General features: G+C 41.5%; 3 protein-coding genes across 3 annotated transcripts in view; all 3 read left to right on the plus strand.

Annotated features, from left to right (window-relative positions):
- pex7 (peroxisomal biogenesis factor 7) overlaps positions 1–22,500 on the plus strand; it is an 87,555-nt gene that overhangs the window by 29,460 nt on the left and 35,595 nt on the right. The window contains exons 7-9 of the mRNA XM_059357208.1: positions 16,435–16,541; positions 17,852–17,965; positions 21,696–21,751. Coding sequence (XP_059213191.1) covers positions 16,435–16,541; positions 17,852–17,965; positions 21,696–21,751 — 277 coding nt within the window. The remainder of the gene's footprint in view (positions 1–16,434; positions 16,542–17,851; positions 17,966–21,695; positions 21,752–22,500) is intronic.
- LOC131991702 (zinc-binding protein A33-like) lies at positions 774–2,542 on the plus strand. Its single transcript, XM_059357204.1, has one exon. The coding sequence runs from the start codon at positions 774–776 to the stop codon at positions 2,169–2,171; it is 1,398 nt and encodes a 465-aa protein (XP_059213187.1). The 3' UTR covers positions 2,172–2,542.
- On the plus strand, positions 9,545–11,158 carry LOC131991703 (E3 ubiquitin-protein ligase TRIM39-like). The gene has a single exon (XM_059357205.1). It carries the CDS (start codon positions 9,764–9,766, stop codon positions 11,156–11,158), a length of 1,395 nt encoding a protein of 464 aa, XP_059213188.1. The 5' UTR covers positions 9,545–9,763.

Genomic DNA, 22,500 nt, shown 5'->3' on the forward strand with positions numbered 1-22,500 from the left:
GAACTTTAACTTTAAAGATACTCAGAGGTGGTCTGAATAGTTTTTCTAATGTGATATCCTGATATTCGTTTAAACAAATTAGCAAAAATGTCTATATAATCTAAACAAGTTAAGCATAATACTGCAACATAAAAGGGTGTTTGTACTTTCTGGGTACAATTTATAATAAGAGAGTGCAGCCGCCATACCAGCTTCCCAGTCAGTGGCTGCCCTGTTAACTTCCTTATTGTGAATCGAGTGTGTCAGCCATCCATCCTCTGAATGCTCCAGGTCTTTAATTTGTGGTTGTAAAGTTTCATGAGGCTGTGATTCTCCTAGAGGTCACAGGATGCACAAAGACTCACATACAAGAGGACACAATAACACATTTTACAGCAGGTTACAGCATGTCTGTAAAGAGACTCTGCGGGTCAATTATTCACCAGTTTAGAATGACTCTCATGTGATAACTGTTGTGTTAAAGCTCCATCCCTCAGCTGACTCACCTGAGACAAACCAGGTAACAGGTTGTTATTCTGCCTCACTGAGACAAAGAGACACACACACTCTCTGAGAGACGGACGATAAGATTCAGCTTCAGACTAAAACCTCCACTTTGACTGAAAGAGGACAACTTCAGGAGATTACTGGGAATACTGGAACAGCTCCACTTCACCCAGCTGCTGAATCCACAAACTGAACGACAGTTCTACAGGAAAGTAAAGTAACTTTGAGAGAACAGGGAGTGGCTGAGCTGTTTGTCTGCTGTGTTTTCAGCTTCACTCAGAGACTAAATGGCTTCCAGATTCGAGGACGATCTCTGCTGTTCTGTCTGCCACGACATCTTTAAAGATCCTGTCATCCTGTCATGCAGCCACAGCTTCTGTAAAGACTGTCTGCAGAGCTGGTGGACGGAGAAACAAACCAGAGAGTGTCCGTTTTGTAAGAGAAGATCTTCAAAGGTTCTTCCACCTTGTAACCTGGTGTTAAAGAAGCTGTGTGAGAGTTTCTTACAGGAGAGAGATCAGAGAGCTTCAGAGCCTCTCTGCAGTCTGCACTGTGAGAAACTCAAACTCTTCTGTCTGGACCATCAGCAGCCAGTGTGTCTCGTCTGCATAGACTCAGAAAAACACACCAACCACAGATTCAGACCCATCGATGAAGCTGCACAACAACACAAGAAGGAACTTCAGGAAACTCTGGAGCCTTTAAAGGAGAAGTTAAAGGTTTTTAAAGAAGTTAAAGTGAAGTTTGATCAAACAGCAGAACACATTCAGGTCCAGGCCCGACACACAGAGACGCAGATTAAGGAGCAGTTTAAGAAGCTTCACCAGTTTCTAGAAGAGGAAGAGGAGGCCAGGATGGCTGCACTGAGGGAGGAAGAGGACCAGAAGAGTCAGATGATCAAGGAGAAGATGGAGGCTCTGAGCAGAGAGATAGCAGCTCTTTCAGACACAGTCAGAGCCACAGAGGACGAGCTGAGAGCTGAACACGTCTCATTCCTGCACAACTACAAGGCTGCAGTGGAAAGAGTCCAGCAGCGCCCCCTGCTGGAGGATCCACAGCTGCCCTCAGGAGCTCTGATAGACCAGGCCAAACACCTGGGCAACCTGGCCTTCAACATCTGGAACAGGATGAAGGACATGGTCTCCTACAGTCCTGTTGTTCTGGACCCAAACACTGCTGATCCAAACCTCATCCTGTCTGAAGATCTGACCAGTCTGAGAGTAGGAAAGAAACAGCAGCTTCCTGATAATCCAGAGAGGATGGATTATCCCAGCTCTGTTCTGGGCTCTGAGGGCTTTAACTCAGGGACTCACAGCTGGGAGGTCCAGGTTGGAGACAGTACATTCTGGGATCTGGGTGTATTAGCAGAATCTGTCCAGAGGAAAGAAAACATACTGTCTGGATTATGGAGAATAGAGTTCTGGAAGGGTAAATACTCATCAAGGTCACCATCAGATGGAATCACTGCTCTCGATGTCCAGAAGAAGCTCCAGAGGATCAGAGTGAATCTGGACTGGAACAGAGGAAAGCTGTCGTTCTCTGATGCTGACACTAACACACACATACACACCTTCAGACACACTTTCACTGAGAAGATGTTTCCATATTTTTACAATTTTTTTAAGGATCCCCCACTGCAGGTTTTACCAGTGAAGGTCTCTGTGGCTGCAGGACAACAGAAATAGACGATCAGCATCGTTCTGTTCAAGACGTCCTGAAGTCTTTGAGGAACATGTGACTATGTTGTCCTGGTGATGTTTGTTTCTCCGTCAGTGTGAGGAAATGATGTCATGATGATGTCATGATGATGTAACATCAGATCAAAGAGCTGTCAATCACTCTGTGACTGGCAGGCGTCTCTGTAGTTTCCTGTTTGACGATTGATCAAATCTTTAAAGTGAATTCTCTGTAAAACTTTGTTCTCATTGACTGTGTTTTTCTTTTATTGATGTTTGAAGGTGTTATCTAAAAAATACTGTCAAATAACAGAAAACAATCAAAAGTTAATTTAATAAATAGATAATAAACAGCAAATGTCTGTATTTCAAATATTTATATCTGTAGAATAAGTAAATTGTTTTTACTTTAATTCCACAGAAAGTGTTTAAAAACTTTTTACTGTTATTTAATGATTTCTTTTGACATTTTTTTCAAGTTAAATTAAAAATTTTACTGTAAGAAAACAGAAAGTTTCCTTCATCTTACATTCAGCAATATGATTTGTATTTTTGGTATTTTTATTTTGAATTATCTGTCATTTAGCATTTAAGACCATTACTCAACTTAGTAATACTGTAAAAGAAAAAAAAAATTCCCATTGTATTCATTCATAAGTTATTTTAATAAAACAGATAATAAACAGTTAATATCTGTATTTAAAATATGTATATCTGTAGAATAACTAAATTGTTTTTACTTTAATTCCAATTATGATTTATTTTTAAAAAAAATTTAAAGTTAAGTTTGAATTTTTACCGTAAGAAATCAGAATGTTTCCTTCATCTTACATTCAGCAATATGATTTGTATTTTTTGTATTTTTATGTTGAATTAACTGTCATTTAACATTCAAAACCATTAAACAATTTAATAATACTGTAAAAAAAATCTGTCCCATTGTTTTAATTGACAGATTTCAACTTCCATGTTCTGGTTAATGATTGTAAATAAAGTAATTAACTTTATGGCATTTGCAGTACTGAATTATTGGGCTTTTATTGTGAAGGGCGGGGCAGGTTTGTGGCAGTGGGCGGGGCTTAATGTATGACCCTAACCAGTAATCCAACATTCAGACTCCAAGAGAGAAAAATCCATGCTGTGATTTCATTTGACTTTTAGTAGATTTGTGTATTTTGTGCGATTGTATGGCAGCACTTGTGTTGTGTTGCTGCTTATTGTGAATCTAGTGTGTCAGCATCCATCCTCTGAATGCTCCAGGTCTCTAGTCTGAATGCTCCAGGTCTCTAGTCTGGATGCTCCAGGTCTCTAGTCTGGATGCTCCAGGTCTCTAGTCTGAATGCTCCAGGTCTCTAGTCTGAATGCTCCAAGTCTCTAGTCTGGATGCTCCAGGTCTCTAGTCTGAATGCTCCAAGTCTCTAGTCTGAATGCTCCAGGTCTCTAGTCTGAATGCTCCAAGTCTCTAGTCTGAATGCTCCAGGTCTCTAGTCTGGATGCTCCAGGTCTCTAGTCTGAATGCTCCAGGTCTCTAGTCTCTGAATGCTCCAGGTCTCTAGTTTGTGGTTGTAAAGTTTCATGAGGCTGTGATTATCCTAGAGGTCACAGCAGCTCATTTTATACACTGAGCTCAAGTTTCACTCACTAACATCATCACACATGAAGAACTTTGGGCTCATTGAATCCACAAAAGTCTCAGCTTTACACTCAGACCCCATTTATGCAGCTCACAGACTGTTTAGGGCCCCCAGGATGCACAAAGATTCACATACAAGAGGACACAACAACACATTTTACCGCAGGTTACAGCATGCCAGTGAAGAGACTCTGCAGGTCAATTATTAACAAGTTTATGATGAGACTTCGACCTGATAAACTGTTGTGTTAAAGCTCCGCCCCTCAGCTGACTCACCTGAGACGAACCAGGTAACAGGTTGTTATTCTGCCTCACTGAGACAAAGAGACTCACACTCTCTCTGAGAGACGGACGATAAGATTCAGCTTCAGACTAAAACCTCCACTTTGACTGAAAGAGGACGACTTCAGGAGATTACTGGGAATACTGGAACAGCTCCACTTCACCCAGCTGCTGAATCCACAAACTGAACGACAGTTTTAGAGGAAAGTAAAGTAACTTTGAGAGAACAGGGAGTGGCTGAGCTGTTTGTCTGCTGTGTTTTCAGCTTCACTCAGAGACTAAATGGCTTCCAGAGTAGAGGACGGCTTCTGCAGTCTGCACTCTGAGAAACTCAAACTCTTCTGTCTGGACCATCAGCAGCCAGTGTGTCTCGTCTGCAGAGACTCAGAAGAACACACCAACCACATATTCAGACCCATCGATGAAGCTGCACAACAACACAATAAGGAACTTCAGGAAACTCTGGAGCCTTTAAAGAAGAAGTTAGAGGTTTTTAAAGGAGTTAAAGTGAAGTTTGATCAAACAGCAGAACACATTCAGGTCCAGGCCCGACACACAGAGACGCAGATTAAGGAGCAGTTTAAGAAGCTTCACCAGTTTCTAGAAGAGGAAGAGGAGGCCAGGATGGCTGCACCGAGGGAGGAAGAGGAGCAGAAGAGTCAGATGATGAAGGAGAAGATGGAGGCTCTGAGCAGAGAGATAGCAGCTCTTTCAGACACAGTCAGAGCCACAGAGGACCAGCTGAGAGCTGAACACGTCTCATTCCTGCACAACTACAAGGCTGCAGTGGAAAGAGTCCAGCAGCGCCCCCTGCTGGAGGATCCACAGCTGCCCTCAGGAGCTCTGATAGACCAGGCCAAACACCTGGGCAACCTGGCCTTCAACATCTGGAACAAGATGAAGGACATGGTCTCCTACAGTCCTGTCGTCCTGGACCCAAACACTGCTGGTACAAGACTCATCCTGTCTGAAGATCTGACCAGTCTGAGATATGTCAAGAGACAGCAGCTTCCTGATAATCCAGAGAGGATGGTTTATTACTCTGTTCTGGGCTCTGAGGGCTTTAACTCAGGGACTCACAGCTGGGAGGTCGAGGTTGGAGACAATACATGGTGGCAGCTGGGTCTGTTAGCAGAATCTGTCCAGAGGAGAGGAAATATACTGTCTGGATTATGGAGAATAGAGTTAGAAGACGATGAATACTCATCACATTCACCATCAGATAGATTCACTGATCTCGATGTCCAGAAGAAGCTCCAGAGGATCAGAGTGAATCTGGACTGGAACAGAGGAAAGCTGTCGTTCTCTGATGCTGACACTAACACACACATACACACCTTCACACACACTTTCACTGAGAGGATGTTTCCATATTTTTCCAATTGGGATCAGAATCTCCCACTGCAGGTTTTACCAGTGAAGGTCTCTGTGGCTGCAGAACAACAGAAATAGACGATCAGCATCGTTCTGTTCAAGACGTCCTGAAGTCTTTGAGGAACATGTGACTACGTAGTCCTGATGATGTTTTTTTCTCTGTCAGTGTGAGGAAATGATGTCATGATGATGTCATAATGATGTAACAGCAGATCAAAGAGCTGTCAATCACTCTGTGACTGGCAGGCGTCTCTGTGGTTTCCTGATCAATTATTGATCAAATCTTTAAAGTGAATTCTGTGTAAAACTTCATTCTCATTGATTGTTGTGTTTTTCTTTTATTGGTGTTTATTAGTGTTGTATAAAAATTGTCAAATAACAGGAAACAAAAAGTTATTTTACATATTATATATTTAAAAATACAGATAATATACAGTTAATATCTGTATTTATAATATATATATCTGTAGAATAACTAAAGTGTTTTTAATTGAATGATACAGTGTTTGAGAACTTTTTACTGTTTTTTAATGATTTCTTTTTACGTTTTTTTTAAATTAAATTTGAATTCTTACTGCAAGAAATCAAAAAGTTTTCTTAATCTTGCAGTCAGCAATATGATTTGTATTTTTTGTATTTTCATGTTGAATTAACTGTCATTTAGCATTTAAGACCATTACGCAATTTAATAATACTGTAAAAGAAAAAAAAGTCCCATTGTATTCATTTACCGATTTAAACTTCCATTTTCTGGTTAATAATTGTAAATAAAGTAATTGACTTTATGGCATTGGCAGTGCTGCATTATTGGGCTTTTATTGTGAAGGGCATGGCAGGTTTGCGGCAGTGGGCGTGGCTTCATGATCGGCGGCTGACAATAACCTGTAATCCCACATTCAGACACTAAGAGAAAAAAAAACATGCTGTGATTTGGTTTCATAAACTTTTGAGATTCAGTAGACTTGTGTATTTTGTGCGATTGTATGGCAGCACTTGTGTTGTGTTGCCTGTTGAGGAAGCTCCTTATTGTGAGTCTAGTGCGTCAGCCATCCATCAAATATGTAAGGATGAACCTGAGCAACATTTGTGTGGACCTCATGGTTCAAAAGTGTGGTTGGATGGCTGTCAGAATTATTTATAATTATCAAAAATAATTATTAATTATAATAAATCATATGATTTGATTTGCTCTAAGTCATAGCTCATTTGGGGTTCCATCTGTAAAACAGAGAAAAATATAGCCAATTCACCGAAATCAGTCTCATAAAGTTACTAAACTATCAATTTGGAACCCTGATGAATAATTATTAATATAATTATAATCAAATTACCATATTTATATTTAGTAGTGGTTGGAGTAATTGTGAATTCTTGTCACAGAAGAGGTTGGCATATCGTTCACAGTGAACAACAATAAATAGACAGCATTCATAATCAAAAGATATTTATTCTAAATAACAAGTAAAGCAAATAAAAGCACACATCTATAACATGTAGAGTTCTACAAGGAGTCTAATCTAGTGTAGGCTTACAAAAGAGAGGAAAGTTGTGTGTGGTTATGGGGTGAAGCTCATCACACTAAGGGTCATAAAACTCAAGCTGTGAAGCGATGCCTGGCAAATCAAAGGTTAGTGAAGTTAGTTCCATATAAGACTGACTGTATGAGGCAAGATTAACATACAACCTCGAATGATGTAGCTACACGAATATCACAACAAATTTACTTAAAAACACATATTAACCAAATCATTGTTAACAGGTCGAATCCTTTGTATTTAAAGTCCTTGCTGATTTCTTATCTAAGCCCAGTACGTTACTCACAGTCCAGTTGGACAAGAGGGAGAAATCCTTTTTCGATGGGGGGCGTGGAAGGAAGTTTGATTTCAGGTTGAGTTTCAATTATTTGCTGCCTTGCAAATTAAGTTGCTGGTTCGTCCTTGTTGCTGAGGTGAAGCTTTCTCTGGCAGTTGGAATGAACTTTGCGTTTTTTGCGTTATTTCTGGAAAGAAGATTTCTGAGGAGAAGGCCTCACCCTGAGATAGGATCTCTGTAGGGGGTGAGGGAGGAGGGGGCTGGAATCCAGGCCTCTGGATTCAGAGCTGTGCCCCTCTGGCTGGTCATTGGAGAAAGAGGCAGATTAGGGGTCTCTGATCTCTTTTACCCGTGGACCACCTGCGGTGTCAAAGGTCCCTTGACCAGAGTTTGCCTGTAGGTGTCGTAAATGCAAGGCACCCTGGGAAAGATGTTCCTTATCAGTCACAGACCTGCTTGTTACACTGGAAGTACAAATCAGCAAAGGCGTGGGATGGGGGGTAGTAGGGGGGCTGATTTTATATCTGTATGTGTAAAAGTTCTTGTGTGTAAACCTGGAGAGCCGCCTCGCCTGGCATCCCAATCAGTCAGTGCCTCAGTTCGCAGGAATGTCATAGCAATAACACAGCAAGTTGCCATGGAGACAGCTTTGGTCAGGCTCCAGACAGAGGCACCAATCAGCAGGTGTCTGTGGGTGGTGGGGGAGGGGGTGCAAGAGCGTCTCGCTGCAGTGTTCTTCCAGGGGAGTTGTTGTTCCAGTAAAAACCTTGAGGCCAGCGCTCACTCTCTCACTCTCTCACTCTCTCACTCTCTCACTCTAACCTCTTCCGTTTTGCCGTTTGATGCCGGGACATTTACGGCTCTGTAACGTCTCGCCTCCACTATGAACTCGCCCGAAGTGGGAATTTTTCACCTCCAGAGGTCACAGAGAAGGAACATTGGTGGGACTGTTGGAAGAGGGACCACAATAACTGGGCCGTCCCAGCAAGGCGGGATACGTGACGTCTAACACACACCTCCCACTGGGTCCGACAGTCATCCAATCACTGTTCAGCTGCTGCTGCCTGCCTGCCGCTTATTGTAAAAAAACTGGCATGCTAACTGTACACGTGGTGTCCGCCGCTGATTGTCAAAAAACCGGCATCGCTAACTGTGCACAGAGTGTCCGGTGCTTGTTGTAGACAAAGGGAGATCACTAAGTGAAAACATGCTGCTGCAGCACTTACACACTGTGCTGCTACAGAGCTAACTGTTAGCATTTTAGCACTGTGCAACTGTGCAGCACTGCTGCTGCTCTGTTTCACGTCATTATCATCTCTTCCACCTCGTTCCACGACGGCAGACTGCATTATGAATGGGCATGAATATATCTTTGCCTTCGTGGGATCAATATGAACGGCCTAAGGTGAAAAGCCGGAACAGATCTTTCCGGCAATATGACGGGACATTTGCAGGACCGCGCTATGAAAGGGGCTTCTCTCTCTAATTAAAGATACTCAGAGGTGCTTAATATACATAAAAAAGTCGTCTGAATAGTTTTTCTAATGTGATATCCTGATATTCGTTTAAACAAATTAGCAAAAATGTCTATATAATCTAAACAAGTTAAGCATAATACTGTAACATAAAAGGGTCTTCATACTTTCTGGGTGCACTGTATAATAAGAGAATGCAGCCGCCTTGCCAGCTTCCCAGTCAGTGGCCGCCCTGTTAACTTCCTTATTGTGAATCTAGTGTGTCAGCCATCCATCCTCTGAATGCTCCAGGTCTCTAGTCTGAATGCTCCAGGTCTCTAGTCTGGATGCTCCAGGTCTCTGGTCTGAATGCTCCAGGTCTCTAGTCTGGATGCTCCAGGTCTCTAGTCTGAATGCTCCAGGTCTCTAGTTTGTGGTTGTAAAGTTTCATGAGGCTGTGATTATCCTAGAGGTCACAGCAGCTCATTTTATACACTGAGCTCAAGTTTCACTCACTAACATCATCACACATGAAGAACATGAAAAAAAAGGACCCCAGGATGCACAAAGATTCACATACAAGAGGACGCAGTACCACATTTACTGCAAGTTACAGCATATCTGTAAAGAGACTCGTTGGGAAACACAGAACTTGTTTTCATTTAGACAGCTGCAGCTCAGAGTTATTCACCAGTTTGGAATGTGACTCAACCTGATAAATTGTTGCGTTAAAGCTCCGCCCATCAGCTGACTCACCTGAGACAAACCAGGTAACAAGTTGTTATTCTGCCTCACTGAGACGAAGCAACACACACACAGTCTCTGAGAGACGGACGATAAGATTCAGCTTCGGACTAAAACCTCCACTTTGACTGAAAGAGGACGACTTCAGGAGATTACTGGGAATACTGGAACAGCTCCACTTCACCCAGCTGCTGAATCCACAAACTGAACGACAGTTTTACAGGAAAGTAAAGTAACTTTGAGAGAACAGGGAGTGGCTGAGCTGTTTGTCTGCTGTGTTTTCAGCTTCACTCAGAGACTAAATGGCTTCCAGATTAGAGGACGATCTCTGCTGTTCTGTCTGCCACGACATCTTTAAAGATCCTGTCGTCCTGTCATGCAGCCACAGCTTCTGTAAAGACTGTCTGCAGAGCTGGTGGACGGAGAAACAAACCAGAGAGTGTCCAGTTTGTAAGAGAAGATCTTCAAAGGTTCTTCCACCTTGTAACCTGGTGTTAAAGAAGCTGTGTGAGAGTTTCTTACAGGAGAGAGATCAGAGAGCTTCAGAGCCTCTCTGCAGTCTGCACTCTGAGAAACTCAAACTCTTCTGTCTGGACCATCAGCAACCAGTGTGTCTCGTCTGCAGTCATTCAGAAGAACACACCAACCACAGATTCAGACCCATCGATGAAGCTGCACAACAACACAAGAAGGAACTTCAGGAAACTCTGGAGCCTTTAAAGAAGAAGTTAAAGGTTTTTAAAGAAGTTAAAGTGAAGTTTGATCAAACAGCAGAACACATTCAGGACCAGGCCCGACGCACAGAGACGCAGATTAAGGAGCAGTTTAAGAAGCTTCACCAGTTTCTAGAAGAGGAAGAGGAGGCCAGGATGGCTGCACTGAGGGAGGAAGAGGAGCAGAAGAGTCAGATGATGAAGGAGAAGATGGAGGCTCTGAGCAGAGAGATAGCAGCTCTTTCAGACACAGTCAGAGCCACAGAGGACGAGCTGAGAGCTGAACACGTCTCATTCCTGCACAACTACAAGGCTGCAGTGGAAAGAGTCCAGCAGCGCCCCCTGCTGGAGGATCCACAGCTGCCCTCAGGAGCTCTGATAGACCAGGCCAAACACCTGGGCAACCTGGCCTTCAACATCTGGAACAAGATGAAGGACATGGTCTCCTACAGTCCTGTTGTTCTGGACCCAAACACTGCTGGTACATTCCTCATCCTGTCTGAAGATCTGACCAGTCTGAGAGTAGGAGAGAGACAGCAGCTTCCTGATAATCCAGAGAGGTTTGGTTTTTACTCTGTTCTGGGTTCTGAGGGCTTTAACTCAGGGACTCACAGCTGGGAGGTCGAGGTTGGAGACATAACATGGTGGGAACTGGGTGTGTTAGCAGAGTCTGTCCAGAGGAAAGGAGATATACTGTCTGGATTATGGATAATACAGTTCTATGTAGGTAAATACTCATCACAGTCACCATCAGATAAAGAAACTCCTCTTGTAGTGCAGAAGAAGCCTCAGAGGATCAGAGTGAATCTGGACTGGAACAGAGGAAAGCTGTCGTTCTCTGATGCTGACACTAACAGACACATACACACCTTCAGACACACTTTCACTGAGAGGATGTTTCCACATTTTTTGAATGTGCATTTGTATCCCCCACTGCAGGTTTTACCAGTGAAGGCCTCTGTGGCTGCAGGACAACAGAAATAGACGATCAGCATCGTTCTGTTCAAGACGTCCTGAAGTCTTTGAGGAACATGTGACTATGTTGTCATTGTGATGTTTGTTTCTTGTGTCAGTGTGAGGAAATGATGTCATAATGATGTCATGATGATGTAACATCAGATCAAAGAGCTGTCAATCACTCTGTGACTGGCAGGCGTCTCTGTGGTTTCCTGTTCGATTATTGATCATATCTCAAAAATTTATTTTCTGTAAAACTTCATTCTCATTGATTGTTTTTTTCTTTCATTGGTGTTTCCAGTGTTATAAAACCATATTGTCAAGTAACAGAAAACAACCATAAGTTATTTTAATGAAACAGATACTATATAGTTAATGTCTGTATTTAAAAAATATAATTCTGTAAGAATAACTTTATTGTTTTACTTTAATTCGTCAGTAAGTGTTCAACAAATTTTTCCTTTTTTTCAATTTCTTTTTACATTTTTTAAAGTTAAATTACAATTTTTACTGTAAGAAAACAGTTTCCATAATCTTACATTCAGCAATATGATGTGTATTTTTGTATTTTTATGTTGAATTAGCATTTAAGACCATTGCGCAACTTAATAATACTGTAAAAGAAAAAAAAGTCCCATTGTATTCATTTACAGATTTACAGGTTAATATTTGTAAATAAAGTAATTAACTTTATGGCATTTGCACTGTTGCATTATTGGGCTTTTATTGTGAAGGGCGGGGCAGGTTTGTGGCAGTGGGCGTGGCTTCATGTACGGCGGCTGACAGTAACCAGTAATCCCACATTCAGACTCCAAGAGAGAAAAATCCATGCTGTGATCTGGTTTCAGAAACTTTTGACATTTAGTAGATTTGTGTATTTTGTGTGATTGTATGGCAGCACTTGTGTTGTGTTGCTGCTTATTGTGAATCTAGTGTGTCAGCATCCATCCTCTGAATGCTCCAGGTCTCTAGTCTCTGAATGCTCCAGGTCTCTAGTCTGAATGCTCCAGGTCTCTAGTCTGGATGTGCCAGGTCTCTAGTCTGGATGCTCCAGGTCTCTAGTCTGAATGCTCCAGGTCTCTAGTCTGGATGCTCCAGGTCTCTAGTCTCTGAATGCTCCAGGTCTCTAGTCTGAATGCTCCAGGTCTCTAGTCTGGATGTGCCAGGTCTCTAGTCTGGATGCTCCAGGTCTCTAGTCTGAATGCTCCAGGTCTCTAGTCTGGATGCTCCAGGTCTCTAGTCTGAATGTGCCAGGTCTCTAGTCTGGATGCTCCAGGTCTCTAGTCTCTGGATGCTCCAGGTCTCTAGTCTGAATGCTCCAGGTCTCTAGTCTGAATGCTCCAGGTCTCTAGTCTCTGAATGCTCCAGGTCTCTAGGAATGCTCCAGGTCTCTAGTCTGGATGCTCCAGGTCTCTAGTCTCTGAATGCTCCAGGTCTCTAGTCTGAATGCTCCAGGTCTCTAGTCTCTGAATGCTCCAGGTCTCTAGTCTGAATGCTCCAGGTCTCTAGTCTGGATGCTCCAGGTCTCTAGTCTGGATGCTCCAGGTCTCTAGTCTGAATGCTCCAGGTCTCTAGTCTCTGAATGCTCCAGGTCTCTAGTCTGAATGCTCCAGGTCTCTAGTCTGGATGCTCCAGGTCTCTAGTCTCTGAATGCTCCAGGTCTCTAGGAATGCTCCAGGTCTCTAGTCTGGATGCTCCAGGTCTCTAGTCTGGATGCTCCAGGTCTCTAGTCTGAATGCTCCAGGTCTCTAGTCTCTGAATGCTCCAGGTCTCTAGTCTGGATGCTCCAGGTCTCTAGTCTGGATGCTCCAGGTCTCTAGTCTCTGAATGCTCCAGGTCTCTAGTCTGAATGCTCCAGGTCTCTAGTCTCTGAATGCTCCAGGTCTCTAGTCTGGATGCTCCAGGTCTCTAGTCTGAATGCTCCAGGTCTCTAGTCTGAATGCTCCAGGTCTCAAGTCTGAATGCTCCAGGTCTCTATTCTGAATGCTCCAGGTCTTTAGTCTGGATGCTCCAGGTCTCTATTCTGAATGCTCCAGGTCTTTAGTCTGGATGCTCCAGGTCTCTAGTCTGAATGCTCCAGGTCTTTAGTCTGAATGCTCCAGGTCTCTATTCTGAATGCTCCAGGTCTCTAGTCTGAATGCTCCAGGTCTTTAGTCTGAATGCTCCAGGTCTCTATTCTGAATGCTCCAGGTCTCTAGTCTGGATGCTCCAGGTCTCTAGTCTGAATGCTCCAGGTCTCTAGTTGGAGGTCACAGCAGCTCATTTTATACACTGAGCTCAAGTTTCACTCACTAACATCATCACACATGAAGAACTTTGGGCTCATTGAATCCACAAGAGTCTCAGCTTTACACTCAGACCCCATTTATGCAGCTCACAGACTGTTTAGGGACCCCAGGATGCACAAAGATTCACATACAAGAGGACTCAATAACACATTTTACCGCATGTTACAGCATGTCTGATTAGAGGACGATCTCTGCTGTTCTGTCTGCCACAACATCTTTAAAGATCCTGTCATCCTGTCATGCAGCCACAGCTTCTGTAAAGACTGTCTGCAGAGCTGGTGGACGGAGAAACCTACCAGAGAGTGTCCAGTTTGTAAGAGAAGACATTCAAAGGACTTCATTCCTCCTAACTTGGCTTTAAAGAACCTGTGTGAAAGTTTCTTACAGGAGAGAGATCAGAGAGCTTCAGAGCCTCTCTGCAGTCTGCACTCTGAGAAACTCAAACTCTTCTGTCTGGACCATCAGCAGCCAGTGTGTCTCGTCTGCAGAGACTCAGAAGAACACACCAACCACAGATTCAGACCCATCGATGAAGCTACACAACAACACAAGAAGGAACTTCAGGAAACTCTGGAGCCTTTAAAGAAGAAGTTAAAGGTTTTTAAACAAGTTAAAGTGAAGTTTGATCAAACAGCAGAACACATTCAGGTCCAGGCCCGACGCTCAGAGACGCAGATTAAGGAGCAGTTTAAGAAGCTTCACCAGTTTCTAGAAGAGGAAGAGGAGGCCAGGATGGCTGCACTGAGGGAGGAAGAGGAGCAGAAGAGTCAGATGATGAAGGAGAAGATGGAGGCTCTGAGCAGAGAGATAGCAGCTCTTTCAGACACAGTCAGAGCCACAGAGGACGAGCTGAGAGCTGAACACGTCTCATTCCTGCACAACTACAAGGCTGCAGTGGAAAGAGTCCAGCAGCGCCCCCTGCTGGAGGATCCACAGCTGCCCTCAGGAGCTCTGATAGACCAGGCCAAACACCTGGGCAACCTGGCCTTCAACATCTGGAACAAGATGAAGGACATGGTCTCCTACAGTCCTGTTGTTCTGGACCCAAACACTGCTGGTACAAACCTCATCCTGTCTGAAGATCTGACCAGTCTGAGAGCAGGAAAGAGCCAGCAGCTTCCTGATAATCCAGAGAGGATTGGTTATTACTCTGTTCTGGGCTCTGAGGGCTTTAACTCAGGGACTCACAGCTGGGAGGTCAAGGTTGGAGACAGTATAAGCTGGCATCTCGGTGTGTTAGCAGAGTCTGTCCAGGGGAGAGGAAACATAACGTCTGGATTATGGAGAATATATTTCTTTGTAGATATTTACTCATCATGGTCACCATCAGATGGAATCACTGCTCTCGTAGTGCAGAAGAAGCCTCAGAGGATCAGAGTGAATCTGGACTGGAACAGAGGAAAGCTGTCGTTCTCTGATGCTGACACTAACACACACATACACACCTTCAGACACACTTTCACTGAGAGGATGTTTCCATTTTTTTTACAATTTTCAGAATCTCCCACTGCAGGTTTTACCAGTGAAGGTCTCTGTGTCTGCAGGACAACAGAAATAGACGATCAGCATCGTTCTGTTCAAGACGTCCTGAAGTCTTTGAGGGACATGTGACTATGTTGTCCTTGTGATGTTTTTTTCTCCGTCAGTGTGAGGAAATGATGTCATGATGATTTCATGACGATGTAACATCAGATCAGAGCTGTCAATCACTCAGTGACTGGCAGGCGTCTCTGTGGTTTCCTGTTTGATTATTGATCAAATCTTTAAAGTGAATTCTCTGTAAAACTTCATTCTCGTTGATTGTTTATTCTTTTATGAGTGTTTGAGGGTGTTATATAAAAAAATACTGTCAAATAACATAAAACAATCAAAAGTTAATTTAATAAATGGATAATAAACAGCAAATGTCTGTATTTAAAATATATATATCTGTAGAATAACTAAATTGTTTTTACTTTAATTCCACAGAAAGTGTTTAACAAATTTTTTAATGTTATTTAATGATTTCTTTTTACATTTTTTTCAAGTTAAATAAAAAATGTTACTGTAAGAAAACAGAAAGTTTCTTTAATCTTACATTGAGCAATATGAGGTGTATTTTTGTTTTTTTTTTGTTGTTGAATTAACATTTAACATTTAAGACCATTACTGACACTTAATGATACTGTAAAAGAAAAAAAGTGTCCCATTGTATTCATTTACAGATTTCATCTTCCATGTTCTGGTTAATAATTGTAAATAAAGTAATTAACTTTATAGCATTTGCAGTGTTGCATTATTGGGCTTTCATTGTGAAGGGCTGGGCAGGTTTGTGGCAGTGGGCGTGGCTTCATGTACGGCAGCTGACAGTAACCAGTAATCCAACATTCAGACACCAAGAGAGAAAAATCCATGCTGTGATCTGGTTTCAGAAAGTTTTAGTAGATTTGAGTATTTTGTGTGATTGTATGGCAGCACTTGTGTTGTGTTGCTGCTGAGAAAGACTCATATTGTGAATCTAGTGTGTCAGCCATCCATCCTCTGAATGCTCCAGGTCTCTAGTCTGGATGCTCCAGGTCTCTAGTCTGAATGATCCAGGTCTCTAGTCTGAATGCTCCAGGTCTCTAGTCTGGATGCTCCAGGTCTCTATTCTGAATGCTCCAGGTCTCTAGTCTGAATGCTCCAGGTCTCTAGTCTGGATGCTCCAGGTCTCTAGTCTGGATGCTCCAGGTCAACTAGGCTCATTGAATCCACAAGAGTCTCAGCTTTACACTCAGACCCCATTTATGCAGCTCACAGACTGTTTAGGGACCCCAGGATGCACAAAGACTCACACACAAGAGGACACAATAAAACATTTCTGCAGGAGAAACACTGTGTTCTCTGCATAAACTGTATGTGATTTGCATAAAGTGGGCATGTCTGTAAAGAGGTCACTCCCTCAACACCTGCTTCAACTTTCCAGAAAAGCACATTTTTTGGATTTGAAGTGCTGATCTCAATCTCTGCTGTATCTCTCTCTGTCTCTGCTTCCAGGTGACGGGACGCTCAGAGTTTGGGATGTGAAGAGTGCAGCGTGCCGGTTGGCCATCCCAGCGCACAAGGCCGAGATCCTCAGCTGTGATTGGTGCAAATACGATCAGGTACCTGCCCATGTTACGCTGCTCCTTTGGCTAAATTCAGATAAAAATACATTTAAATGCATCCATCCTGCAGTATTTTAGGTTGAGATACAGTTCACTAGATGCATTGTTTGAATTTAGTCCACCTGGAATGGATTAAACATGATTAATTCTTTATTAACCCTCTGAACTCCAACGAGCTTGTAAGGGGTATCTGGTTACAGATCAATTTTGCTATCAGAATTGTTAATAATTATCATAAATATTTATTCATTATAATAAATTATATGACTTGATTTACTCTAAGTCATCACTCGTTGGGGGACCACTCTGTAAAACAGAGAAAAGATAAAAGGTAAACCAGTCCCAAGTTACTAAACTATCAATTTGGAAGACTGATTAATAATTAACGTAATAATTATCAAATTAACATATTCATATTTAGTATTAGTTGAAGGTAATTAAAGTTATTTTCATAGCAGAGGTTGGTATATCACTCTTTTATGTGCAACATTAAAAGAACAAGCGTGTTAAGTCCAAAAATATATTTATTCTAAAACAAAGTAAAGCAAGCAAAATACAAAATTACTAATCTAAAAGTTCTTCGACTCCGATTAGGACACCGGTCACATTAGCCGGTCGCAGTAGCCGGTCACATTAACCAGTTGTATTAGCCGGTCACAGTAGTCGGTCGCATTAGCCAGTCGCATTAGCCGGTCGCAATAGCCAGTCGCATTAGCCGGTCGCAATAGCCTGTCGCATTAACCGGTCACAGTAGCCGGTCGCAATAGCCAGTCACATTAGCCGGTTACAATAGCCAGTTGCAATAGCCGGTCACATTAGCCGGTTGCAATAGCCAGTCATATAAGCCTGTTGCAATAGCCAGTCACATTAGCCGGTTGCAATAGCCGGTGGCAATAGCCAGTCACATTAGCCGGTCGCATTAGCCGGTCGCAATAGCAGGTCGCAATAGCTGGTCACATTAGCAGGTCGCAATAGCTGGTCACATTAGCTGGTGTCATTTGCCGGTTGCAATAGTCGGTTGCAATAGCCGGTTGCAATAGCCGGTCACATTAGCCGGTCGCAATAGCCGGTCGTATAGCCAGTCGCATTAGCCGGTCACATTAGCCAGTCGCATTAGCCGGTTGCAATAGCCGGTCACATTAGCCAGTCGCATTAGCCGGTCACATTAGCTGGTCACATTAGCCGGTCAGCCGGTAGATCAGAGGGTTAAATTAGCCACATTTGTGGAGTTGAAAATTCATTTTAAAGGACATTTGAATACATGAATATAATATAAAAATGATAATAACTGTGAACTCTGTCTGCAGAATATTGTGGCCACAGGCTCAGTGGACTGCAGCGTGTGTGTGTGGGACCTGAGGAACGTCCGACAGCCTGTCAGTCAGCTCAGAGGGCACACCTACGCCATCCGCAGGGTCAAGGTACACACACACACACACACACACACACACACACACACACACACACGCGCCTGGGTTCTGTTTCCTGTCACATGCTCCAACCGTCAACTGTCTTATTACAACACTTTGTCCTAGAAACAGGAGCAAAGTCTGTGTGTGTGTTGGCAGCAGATATGTAGTTCAAGGCCTGACAGCATCAAAACACCCACTTAAATGGACCTAATAAGAACACACACACACACACACACACACACACACACAGGCGCAGAGGAAAGACAGCTGCAGAGGAGTCCCCCAACACATCCCACTTACTCAGATTAGACACATGTCACTTCACACACACTCTTAACAGCGCGCACACACACACACACACACACACACACACACACACACACACACACGCACACACACACACACACTGCTGCAAACACAAATTCACCTGAGTTCACCCAATCAAGAGACTGTCTTGCTCAAGCTGAGTTTTTCAGGACAGGTGTCACTAATCGATGGAGATCTGAGTGTGTGTGTGTGTGTGTGTGTGTGTGTGTCCGCTTGTATCGATTTTACTGGAGGAAGCAAAGAGGAAGTGAAGGGACTCATTATCAGCAACAAAAGAGAAAAGAGATGAAAATAAACTGAAGGACAGAAACGTTTTCAGTCCAACTGTCAACTGTCTTCTTTCAGGAGTTTTACCTTTACTGTAAAATAAAATATAAAATAAAAATATGAAATAAATATGACTCAAATTCTGGACTTGATGCATCCATAACTGTGTTGTAGCTGTCGTACTTATCGTTATGAAGTTGTCAGATCGTAAAAAAAAACCCTGAATTAAACACTTATACCCTCTGAACCCCCAAAAGTAGGTTTTCTTTAAAGAACCTGTAAAAACAGGCATTATTGTCAGAGTTTTAAATTTCCGACGGTCCTTGAACGAATCATGTGTTACGAAAGTTTCGGTTATAAAAAGTGAACAATAAATTCTGCTCGTGTGAAGAAATGATTGATTCTGCTGAGACTGTTTACACAGAGCAGAGAGGAGAGGACAGGAGAGGCTGTTTACACAGAGCAGAGAGGAGAGGACAGGAGAGGCTGTTTACACAGAGCAGAGAGGAGAGGACAGGAGAGGCTGTTTACACAGAGCCAAGAGGAGAGGACAGGAGAGGCTGTTTACACAGAGCTGAGAGGAGAGGACAGGAGAGGCTGGAAACAAGACAATACTTTAATATGTACAATATGAGGAGAAAACTGTTTTGGTGATTTACGTCTTTTTTGTGGTCATTTAGTGTATTTTTTATAAATTTCTGCCTTCTTTGGTGAGTTTGTTTATTTAGCTAATTTTGTGTCTTTTTTTGTCACTTTGTGTTTTTTTTCTCAACATGCGAGACACTTTTGCACACTTGGACAAGTATTTCTGTATAAATCCCATTTTATTCAAAATAAAAAAAATATATATATATTTTAGAGAAGTTCAAATTGCGGTTTTTTTTTCTGAATCAATAAAATCACAATTTAAACAAACACATTTTTAAAATAACATCTTGTGATAAAGTGTCAAAAATCAAGTATAAATCAAATATTGAACTTTTTCCTGTCAGAAAGTATAATAAAAAACTCTCCCAGATGATTCAGTTTTTTCTCTGGTAACAGCTGATGTTTGCTGCTGTAAATATAACTGAGAGACAGAAATAAAACCAGTGCAGAGGAAGGTGTTGGACCAGGACGAGCCTTGAATCTGTCCGATCAGAAAGGTGAAGCTGTCGGGAGCAGAGAGGTGGAACAAATGAAGGAATAAATGAATTTAGGAGTGCTTAGCCGACAGTCAGGAAACGACTCTCTGCGTCGGCACAATCCTCCAACTGCTGAGCAGAAACCTCCTCCTGCCTCCAGCCCTGTTTCACTTTGATGACAAAATTTCTTTTTTTTTTTAACATGCTCACCTTTTTTTTACGAGATGAGGGAGCGCCTGCAGCTGCAGCTGATATAAAGAGGCTTCTGCACCACATGAAGAGAGCTGTGAGCAGATGAAAAGTGTGTTCCTCAGCAGGATCCAAACATTTCACAGAAACAAACTGTAAACAACGCTGCAGGTGTTCTGCTTTCTAATTTACATTCTGAACGAGCAGCTTGTTGAGAGAGAGAGAGAGAGTTCACGAGTTTAAACCTCTGAATGTCAGAAACACAGTCTGAGAGAGCTGCTTCAACAGGAACCAGCCCAGTCGCTCCTTCTTCAGACCACTGAATCGGCGTTTATCAGCACTTATAACATGTAAGTTACGTAAAAAATGTAATTTACATAAACAATTCAGTGACATAAAAAATGCACGTTAGGTAAAAAATGTAAGTTACGTAAAAAATGTAAGTTACGTAAAATATGTAAGTTACGTAAAATATGTAATTTACATAAAAAATTTAACTTGCGTAACAAATTTAAGTTACATAAAAAATGTAAGTTGCATGAAATATGTAAGTTACGTAAAAAAGTAAGTTACGTACAAAATGAAAGTTTTGTAAAATATGTAAGTTACGTAAAAAATGTAAGAGACATAAAAAACGTAAATTACTTAAAAAATTACGATACATAAAAAATGTAATTTACGTATAAAATGAAGTTACATAACAATATAAGTTATGTAAAAAAAGTGTAAGTTACGTAAAAAAGTAAGTTACGTAAAATATGTAAGTTACATATAAAACGTAAGTTCCGTACAAAATGAAAGTTTTGTAAAATATGTAAGTTACGTAAAAAATGTAAGAGACATAAAAAACGTAAATTACTTAAAAAATTACGATACATAAAAAATGTAATTTACGTATAAAATGAAGTTACATAACAATATAAGTTATGTAAAAAAAGTGTAAGCTACGTAAAAAATTAAGTTACGTAAAATATGTAAGTTACATAAAAAATATAAGTTGCATAAAAAAACGTAAGTTATGTTAAAAAAATTTAACTTACGTAAAAATGTAACTTGCATAAAAAATGTTGTTACATCAAAATCTGTGGTGGAGACAGCAGCCATGTTTCCATTAAAGTCGCATTGAATTTTGAAGCGAATTTTTGAAATGTGGAATTAAAGAAAATGTGATTCAGTGAGTTTCCATCAGTTGGTTCAGAGCAAATAAACAAAGCTGCAGTGAAATGATTTGGTCAGCAGGTGGCAGTGTAATGTGTTGTTGGAGTCTAATCCGTCAGTAAACAGGAGAAGAAGAAGAGAGAAAACAACAACAGAAAGAGAGAAAATGGAGAGAAGTCTTCAGGAATTAGATTCAACTTCTAATAGTTCTTTCATGTCAGAGGAAAGCTGATCAGTCATGTGATTAAATATTTGTTATGTCAGATGTTAACGTAACAATTTTTATGTGCGTTTTTGAATTTTTTATTTTTAGAATTTTTGTGTTCCCATCAAGCTTTTCTCATGAGAATCTTCAGGATGTGCAGAGAAATGAGTCGATGTCGAGTCTAAAGTCCGGTTGCACTTTTTAAAACTGGCTGCTAATGCATCAGTAATAATACAAACAATAATAATAATACATTTTCCTAATAATATGTACTTTTAGTTGAGTGGAACTTGTGTGTTTGAGTGTTTTTTTCAAAATCAGTGTCTGAATACAAAAAGTGATATTGTGTTGGGCTTTCAGAAATGTTAATACATTAATCGAACAGATAAAGAACACAGTTTTTGCATTAAGCTTGTTATGATACATTTTTATTAACAATCTTTTTTTTTTTTAATTTCTCTCTCTGCAGTTTTCTCCGTTCAGTAAGACAGTTTTGGCGTCCTGCTCGTACGACTTCACAGTGAGGTAAGATCAACTTTTATTACGTTTCCTTTTCTGTCTTTTTGCCTGGATCATGAAACATTCTGTGAAGAGAAAGCTGGTTAAATGAACTTGTTGGATTGGATTGGATTTTTCATACATACAAAATACAGATAAATAAAATCATTTATAAATAATAAAATTAAATGGAATAAGTAGCCAGCAAAATAATAATAAACAGTCAGACACAAAACGGCAACAAAAACAAACAAACAACAACAACAAATAAAAAAAAACACCAGTTCACAGAGAAGTTTGCATAAACAAAGCAATACCTTTTTCAAGTGGTGGCAGAGTGAGATGTTCCACATAAAAAATGAGAAAGTTGATGTATTTATTGTTCTTTTTGTCCACTTTATTGTACTCGACACATGTGATGATTTGAATCCAACTGCTGTGGAGGTTAAAGGACCGCAGCAGCAGCAGCAGCAGCAGCAGCAGCAGTATTTCTGCTTACTCTCCTCTTCTTTCAATTAGCAGCCAAACAGGATGAATGGTGTCATCCTGGAAATAGTAATGAGTAAGGACATTGTGATAATGTGTGATAAAGTTAACTGGTGTGTGAGAAGAGAGAGAGAGAGAGAGAGAGAGAGAGAGAGAGAGAGAGAGAGAGAGAGGGGAGAGGGTGAGAGAGCGAGAGAGCAAGAGTGAGAGAGAGAGAGAGTGTGAGAGAGCAAGAGAGAAAAAGAGCGTGCATGAGAGGGCGAGTAAAATGTAAATTATGAGAAAGGCTG

The sequence above is a fragment of the Centropristis striata genome, chromosome 18 (genome assembly GCF_030273125.1).
Source record: "Centropristis striata isolate RG_2023a ecotype Rhode Island chromosome 18, C.striata_1.0, whole genome shotgun sequence".
NCBI lineage: Eukaryota > Metazoa > Chordata > Actinopteri > Perciformes > Serranidae > Centropristis > Centropristis striata.

Bases quoted from the DNA above. Each gene is read 5' to 3' on its own strand.
- LOC131991702 (XM_059357204.1), top strand. From the start codon at position 774: ATGGCTTCCAGATTCGAGGACGATCTCTGCTGTTCTGTCTGCCACGAC.
- LOC131991703 (XM_059357205.1), top strand. From the start codon at position 9,764: ATGGCTTCCAGATTAGAGGACGATCTCTGCTGTTCTGTCTGCCACGAC.